This window comes from Priapulus caudatus, unplaced genomic scaffold (genome assembly GCF_000485595.1).
Source record: "Priapulus caudatus unplaced genomic scaffold, Priapulus_caudatus-5.0.1 Scaffold244, whole genome shotgun sequence".
NCBI lineage: Eukaryota > Metazoa > Priapulida > Priapulimorpha > Priapulimorphida > Priapulidae > Priapulus > Priapulus caudatus.
Window position 1 is genome coordinate 146,629 of NW_014577305.1, and position 8,298 is coordinate 154,926.

The 8,298-nt window shown below is 44.2% G+C and overlaps 2 protein-coding genes across 2 annotated transcripts in view; both read right to left on the minus strand.

The window, feature by feature from the left end:
- LOC106807935 (gamma-butyrobetaine dioxygenase-like) overlaps nt 1-4,685 on the minus strand; it is a 5,527-nt gene extending 842 nt beyond the window's left edge. The window contains exons 1-4 of the mRNA XM_014810450.1: nt 4,087-4,685; nt 2,473-2,578; nt 1,452-1,657; nt 1,101-1,267 (exon numbers count right to left, since the gene is read on the minus strand). Of these exons, the coding sequence (XP_014665936.1) occupies nt 1,101-1,267; nt 1,452-1,657; nt 2,473-2,578; nt 4,087-4,685 (1,078 nt within the window). The remainder of the gene's footprint in view (nt 1-1,100; nt 1,268-1,451; nt 1,658-2,472; nt 2,579-4,086) is intronic.
- Nucleotides 4,686-7,091: 2,406 nt separating this feature from the next.
- The window catches only part of LOC106807938 (SPRY domain-containing protein 7-like), an 11,959-nt gene continuing 10,752 nt past the window's right edge, over nt 7,092-8,298 (minus strand). The window contains exon 6 of the mRNA XM_014810452.1: nt 7,092-7,678. The gene's annotated coding sequence lies outside the window, so the exon portion shown is untranslated. The remainder of the gene's footprint in view (nt 7,679-8,298) is intronic.

The window sequence follows — 8,298 nt, forward strand, 5'->3', positions numbered from 1 at the left end:
CACGTGAACGCACGCACGAACGAACGAACACGTGAACGCACGCACGAACGAACGAACACGTGAACGCACGCACGAACGAACGAACACGTGAACGCACGCACGAACGAACGAACACGTGAACGCACACACGTGTGAATAGGCAGGCAGGCGGACGGACGGACGTACGAGCGGGTGGGCGGATGGATAGGTAGATGGATAGATGCATAGACATCAGGAGTGTATAATAGGGATCCCTATTATACACTATAATCCCTATTATACACTCCTGATAGACATGTATGTGGAAATATGGGTGGATAGACATATATATATATATACAGAGAGAGATAGATCGATAGATAGATAGATAGAAAGATACGATTGTGCGTGACATGGTGATATGACCTGTATACGGTGCGGTGCTACTGTGTTGGGCACAGCCTTCCTAACATTGGACTGATGTCGGCATTGATTGCTGGCCACTACGAATATACAGATAAGTAAAACACGTTCGTGAACTCAGAGTAACGGTCAGTAACCGCTATATATGGCATTCATATACGCTTTACCAGTATACACTGGATCTACTGCGCAGTTGTAAGCCACGGGTCGGTAGTATATATATCGGTTCTAAACCAGAGATTTCCCAATATTGATATACCTGCTCTGGTTTAAACTGGTCGCTACTGATCTATTATTACTCTACAAACAAATCTAGACGCGCGTGATCTAGTACACTTATGTGCGCAGTTGTGCTGTAAACAAATAGATAATTCGTCACGCTATAATATAAGCCACACGCCGACCTGCACCACAAATGTACAAATCAAAATTAAAGTCGGGGAAAATTTACATTGATCGTAATCGGTAGTATACCATATTGAGCGCAAGCAGCACAGACTGTAAGCGCGTATGACGGCTTATCAAGTGTGTAACAATACCAACACCATGCATCAACCACGTACGCGATCAATATAAGCGCAATATGAGAAAGCATACCAGAAATTACTAAATATAGAAATTAGTTAGCACTGTAGGAAACAATAGAAATCAGAATCAGATCACTTCCTCTTGCCCCTTTACGTAAATTCGTAGCCGATGGACAGTATATATATACGCACCACTCGTTAGCTTGATCCTGAACAAGTGTCTTGCTTCGTAAGACAGGTCGTAGAATCTTGTCCACGCTTCGTACACTCTTAAGATTTTCTTAGGGTCGGCGTCGATGAACGATGATCGTGTGTGGTTGTTGATGTACACTCTCTTCACGTCGCCGTTGCTCGCCAATCTTACACGCAAAATGCAATTAGGCAAAAAATAATTTATTCGTACGAATATCAGTCGCTCTCATTTCGCATTAAGCATACGGCGCAGACGAACAAACAAAAAAATCCTGCGAGTTCGAGAATATTCTTACGTCTATATGTACGTACGGATGTCATTCATTCTAGTAAGTAAGAAAAGGAACGTACTCTATGGGGCATCGCATAGTCGTGTTGTGAAACAACAGTCCCGTATCGGGCTCGCATCCTCGATCGGTATACTGTAGCTTCGTCGTTGTCAACAGGTAGTAATCGTCTGGGTACTTGTCCCTCAGTACCTGTGCAACCCTGAATCCATCAACGAAGCAGTTCTCCCCGCCCTCGCCCGCCTGGGTGATGCAGTGCAGAAACTGAAACTGTAATGCGCACGAGAATGCGTGTGTTTTGCTATCTCTCAGCGTCTAATGTTTGAATACGTTATTGCATGCATTGCACTGACACAATACTAATAACAGACCTCCCACAGCAGCAGCTAGGGTTCGCATACATGAAGACCCAAATAGTCGTAGCACAGCCGATTCCCGTCTATATAACGAAAACAAGAAATACAACAATACACGAAACATTAAAAATATAAATTCACGAACAGCATACGAATTAGCGGTTATAGTTGGACTCGCGTCTGTCGCAGTGACAGTAATCATCGAGACTAGCCAAAATGTGTGGTTTGTATACAAAACAGGCAATTTGTACTGTATCACACGTTCCACGGCGGGGGAGCACTCCCAGAAAAGCGCGCAAGCATCCTCGTACTGATATTTAAGAAGAAACTGTTTTTTGGACAAAAATGTGCGGTTCGTGAAAATGGTAACGTATAAAGGGTGTCCTTTTATTTCAAGGCCGCCTCGCAGATTGAGAGTACGACGGTACGAAGCGCAATGTAATATTAGTTATTTTAGGAGAAAGCTCTACGTTAAGGTCCTCCATTAACCTTCACCCATACGACGCATGGATGGATTTCGACGAATAGTTAGAAACATGAGCGCTTGTGTATTCCCGAACCGAGTTGTTGGCCATGGCAAGTTTGCAACAGTAGCTAATTCGGTCTATCCATCAGTGGATAAAGATAAGAGATAGCCCAATGTACCTCACTATTTCGTCACTACACTACCATAGCATCAGAAGTAGATAATAGGGAATCCCCTATTATCTACTTCTGATATATACTCACGTCAGGTGTACGAGTTATCTGCGGTAAATCAACGTGAAGGTCGAGGGCTGAACTTGTGTAGGCGTTATTGTTAGGATTTTCCTTCGACTTGACCGTAAAGTAGGTACTGCAACAGCGAAATACCACGACTATGTATCAGTCAATCCGACGTTTATTCAAATTCATCGTTCACAGGCCGTTAATGATTTATTTCGGATGTTGCGGGGGTGGGGTAGATGTGAAAGGAGGCCGGGTTACGTTGTTTAAAAGCCAAACGCTTTTGTGGCTTTATATTAGAAAAATAATCACGAAAAACATAGATATTTCTGAAGCTAGCGCGAGCCATTCACAAATGTAAGACCCGTCTAAGTTATTTCAATTTAATTATTTTCTTAACACAGATCTGCTGTTTCGTAATGCCAAAGTGCAAATATCGTAAAAAAGTTGGCGGTGGAAAGATTCAAGCTGTCATTCTACCATAATTAGTAGGTTAGGGGTAGCAACTAAAATTAGTTTGCTCTATGATTGGAAAAAAAAATTAACGGGCGCGTATATAAATATATGTTATGAACTAGAAAGGGCAGTTGTCGCCAACTACATGTATCCCCCGTGTTCTCCCCAAGATGTGTAAGTATACGAAGTTTGGTCGCGCTAGGTGAATTAGGGGCCGAGTTATAGAGCGGAAGGGAAATATGATGAAGGTCAGTCAAGGTCAAGGTCAAAGAAAGTTCGCAGTGACCTGGTTTCGGTACGCGACACACCTTCTCCCCAAGATGTGTAAGTATACCAAGTCTGGGCGCGCTAGGTCAATTAGGGGCCGAGTTATAGAGTGGAAGGGAAATATGATCAAGGTCAAGGTCAAATAAATGTCGTAGTGACCTGGTTTTGGTACGCGACACACCTTCTCCCCAAGATGTGTAAGTATACCAAGTTTGGTAGCGCTAGGTCAATTAGGGGCCGAGTTATAGAGCAGAAGGGAAATATGATCAAGGTCAACATAAAGGTCCAATAAAGGTCGTAGTGACCTGGTTTTGCTAGCGCTAGGTCAATTAGGGGCCGAATTAGAAAGCGGAAGGAAAATATGATCAAGGTTAAAGTAAAGGTCAAATAAAGGTCGCAGTGACCTGGTTTTGGTACGCTGTTCACCTTCTCCCCTAGATGTGTAAGTATACCAAGTTTGGTAGCGCTAGGTTAATTAGGGGCCGAGTTAGAGAGCGGAAAGGAAATATGATCAAGGTCAAGGTAAAGGTCAAATAAAGGTCGCAGTGACCTGGTTTTGGTACGCTGCTCACCTTGTCCCCAAGATGTGTAAGTATACCAAGTTTGGTAGCGCTAGGTCAATGAGGAGCCGAGTTAGAGAGCGGAAGGGAAATATGATCAAGGTCAAGGTAAAGATCAAATAAACGTCGCAGTGACCTGGTTTTGGTACGCTGCTCACCTTCTCCCCAAGATGAGTAAGTATACCAAGTTTGGTAGCGCTAGGTCAATTAGGGGGTCGAGTTATAGAGCGGAAGGGAAATTCTCTGCGGCGGACCGAGCGGCGGCGGCGGCTGAGGAGACATGAAACCATAGTATCCCCGCCGACTTCGTCCCGGGGGATACAATTACGGACATGCTGCACGCGTGCATGCTTACCCATAGTGAGTCTCACGTACGAAGCCAACTCGCGCGCAAAGTCTAGCGAGCTGTCCCTCTGTTTTCGGCGCTTCCTTGATCAAGCAAATGCCGACGTTGTCCAGATTGAACAGCAGTCGGAAGAGCACGGCGTCGTCGGCGATGACGTCGGCAAACGCGCACGTGAACAGCTCGCGTCGGATTCTGTCGGCGTCCCACAGCTTCGCGTCGTCGGCGTGGTCGCTGACGAACGCGTGCCGCGACGTCGGCGAAAAGCAGTGCCGACGCAGCCAATCGACGGGGAAGACGCTCAGCTCTCCGTTCTCCCAGCGCACGACGAGACGGCCCTTCTCGAGGGAGACGGAGGCAGCTCTCAGACGCAGCTCGCGTCTCGTCAGACGCCCGACGCGCTGCCCGTTACCGCTGTTGATCCTCGACGGGCAGTTGTCGAGCAGCCAGACGAGAGGGTAGGCGCTGCTGTGGCCATCCTTCCAGTCTACGGACAGCAGGTGGTCGGATTCGGCCAGCGATACACGCTGTGGTACACTACTCGCCGCGTTAACGTGCCGAGAGAACGCTCTCGCGGCGCTCGCCGCAACAAAACCACAGCTTCGCAACATCGCGTCGACGACAGCTATAGCGACGCTATAAAGTCGCTAATATAGCGCGCTAATATCTTTCCTCCAAATAGGATTCGGAGACCGACGCAGTACTCAGATGATCTATTGCGCAAGCACTGAAGCAGCGTTGTAGCTTACGACAGCGATAGGCACGTCGTTACACAGTGCTGCCGCGATCTAAAAATACGTATGAGCTGATCGCGCACCACATATATATATAACAAGATAGAGAGCTGTCAGATAGAAGCACACGTACGCGCACACGCAGTTCTATTTATCGGTGACACGCAACAGTTCCGCCTATTGTTTACCAATTGTTGCAATACTTTGACATTGTCCATGAAAAAACGCACCTTTTTCACTTTTTGTGGTAACATTCGGCATTAGAGTGCACTAATCTGCATTGTGCACGTAAGTTGGATACCTCATACACGGCCAGAAAGCATTAAAAGTGAAATTGGTCTTATGGAAAAATTACGCTATTCTGTCAAACGTCGCCGCCATAGTGACCGGGCCACTTTTTGTGAAACGGGATCCGGAAAACTTGTTGGAAGTTTGCATCATATCGCTGACAAAGGTTTTGTGTGAACTCTGGCCCTTAAATCTGTGGTCATCCCGCATGAATGAAATATTTGCTGTGCGTGCACTGAAACGTTATTCTTTTAGCAATTTTTGCGTCATGCTTATTCGTCAATTATTGCGTCAATTATTGCGTCAATTTATTCGGGCATGCGGTCTACCGTCTATGAACGCCCCCTCAACAACATCGCCCCGTGACAAAACACGAACGCTGCAGGCGCGGCAGCAACAGATTACACGCGCATGCGTACGCATGCGTTATTATTTCACGTCAGTTGTTTCAGAACAAGGCCTATAAATATGTATATGTTTATCTATGGGCCTTGCTCCAGAACAGTCGACGGCTGGCTACGTAGTTGGCACGAAGCCAAGTTATGCGCGAAGGGGCTGGGGCTGGGAGGCGGGATTCTTCGATACCCTACCGTACGCACCAGCAGCTTACAGCAAACATCAGAGAGACCACAGAATACAGAACATCTTGTTAGGTTGCGAAACCACTGACCTGATGGAACAAAGTTTTCGATAGAAGAGGACCCAGCGGTCAGTTGCGCTTCGATCGCTACACGGAAATGTTTTTGTACGGTCCGTTTTACGCACAAAGCGTGATATTAGAAGACGCTATATTTTTTTCATTTCAGCGTGGAGGAGCGGGAGAGGGAAGCGAAGGAGGAGGAGAGGGAAGGAGTGGTTTGGGAAAGAGTATAAAAAGAATAGGAGGTAGAAGCGGTAAGTAGAGCGACATGGATGCGGTGAAAATGTGGGTGAACAATAAGGAGAGTGATGACGAGTGAGAGGTGAATGAGGAGGAGGAGGAGGAGGAGGAGGAGGAGGAGGAGGAGGAGGAGGAGGAGGAGGAGGAGGAGGAGGAGGAGGAGGAGGTGTATGACGAGAATGTGGAAGTAGTGGAGCAGATGAGGAGATGGTGGTGGTGGTGGAAGATAAAATGAAATCAACAGAACATTAAATTAATAACTTTATTTTAACATTAAATATACAGTAAATCACTAATTGTATGTACACGTTTTTATATTTAACAAATATGAAGAAATAGCATGGTAGTTAGTGCATACAATGGGCATATAATTATAAGTGCATAATATTGATCCAGCAGATCCAGCAAATAATTTCTTAGCTGCGAGTGCGTCCGTGCGTGTGGGTGTGTGTGTGTGTGTGTGTGTGTGTGTGTGTGTGTGTGTGTGTGTGTGGGAAAGGTTTAAGTTTGCTTTAACTGAATTTCAAGACGATCTCTAGTGTTGAGCAACAATAGTACATGCCAGCATAGCAACTACAAACAACATTGAGCTGGACGCTTTAGAAATTAGTGTAGAGCAAAAAACTACATCTTTTAATAAACGAGAGAATTCTTCATTGGATAGCTCCAAAGCGGGTGAGCATGTAGCTGCTAATAGCTTAATAAATTTCGACACAGTGATCTCTAGTTTTACATAACAACATCACAACAGTTAAAGAAGATAAAATAACATCAAGCTACGAATCAATAAAGTTTGTTTCTAAGGCGTGCAAAAAAGCTTCCCCATTAAAATGTGGGGATTTTGTTCCTATCAAATACGGAGTTCTAACCCAAATGTCTTGCAATGTTTTCACACAACAAATTCTTTGAAAAAACAACACACGAGTAGCAATTTTCTTGTCTGTTGAATAACATTCTTGGGTTTTTGCTAACATGACCCCAGTTGAGTATTATACAATCGTGATACCTAACGATATATGCTATTTTATATGATATATGCTATATCATATATATGATATGATATATGCTATATCATATATATGATATGATATATATTATATTATATGATATCATCATGATATTATATGATATATGCTATGTGATATATGCTATTTTATCATTAGCATATATGATATAAAGCACATATATAATGCCTGACATAGATAGATTTAATGGATGATCAACTGGATGGATTTACTTTTCATGGAATGAGTATCAGTGTGACAGCCTGCAAAGCGCTTTCAATCACGTTTCAAACATCTCTCAACGGCATGAATATATTTGAAATTTTACATACTATATTAGTGGAATCTAGTGATCACCCCACCTGGAATGAAACATTTACAACCGCTATATTGCATTTCCTCCAGTATTTATACAACAGGCAGTTTCTACAGCCTCGCGCATAGCTCGCGTGAGCCACCCAAGTATTAAAAGTGGCACATTTCATTAGAAACTTTGCACTTAGTATTTGCTGCATATTCCTACACAGTAGCGTAGTAAAGAGAGTGCTATTCATAATTAAGTAGCCTGCTAACAACAGCAACAAGTCTATAGTTGTTCTTGCCAGCTGCACGCCGTATTTCTTCTGGTCGTAACAGATGCGCAACATGGCAGTCTATGGGACTCACCTAACGTGATCAAGTTATCTCGTTTTATCAACCTGAGAAAAACACACGATGTCTAGGTAATGATTAAATCTATAAGCCATATCGGGAAGTCCCCGCCGCCATTATGAGATCAGATCATCAGATAAGAGGGGGTATAAGTTGCCTATATATAACATGGTAAGGATAGGACTAGTCTACGTTTTCGATCTATAATTCTCTTCACTAACATCGTACTTCAATTCACAGGAGCGTTTCTGTTTACAGAAACATTTACAAATATGATTGTGGTCATTTGGGATATTTTGCAATGTGTGTGTTAATGCAAAAACTAACAAGTGCCGCAGTGCGACAGGGCTCATCTGGTGTCTGGGGTTCTGCTGATAAATTCATTTGTGCATAGCAAGACGTCTTATACATAAGTCTTCTTTATTCTTGTTTGACTTTCGTAGTCAATTGGAACAAATATATCAGCTACACTTTCGCACCCACTTAATCTCTATGCATTGCAGACACATGTGCATTGCAGGTTGGCAGGCAACAATTATGATTAGAAGCGTGCCAGCCATGGGCTGCCCCGTGTTTTTGCCTACCCACACGAGCATTCACTGATTCAGCCTTCAGGTTGCTATAGACAGACTCAGTGGCGCCGGTAGATAGAAGCACTGGAAGCACA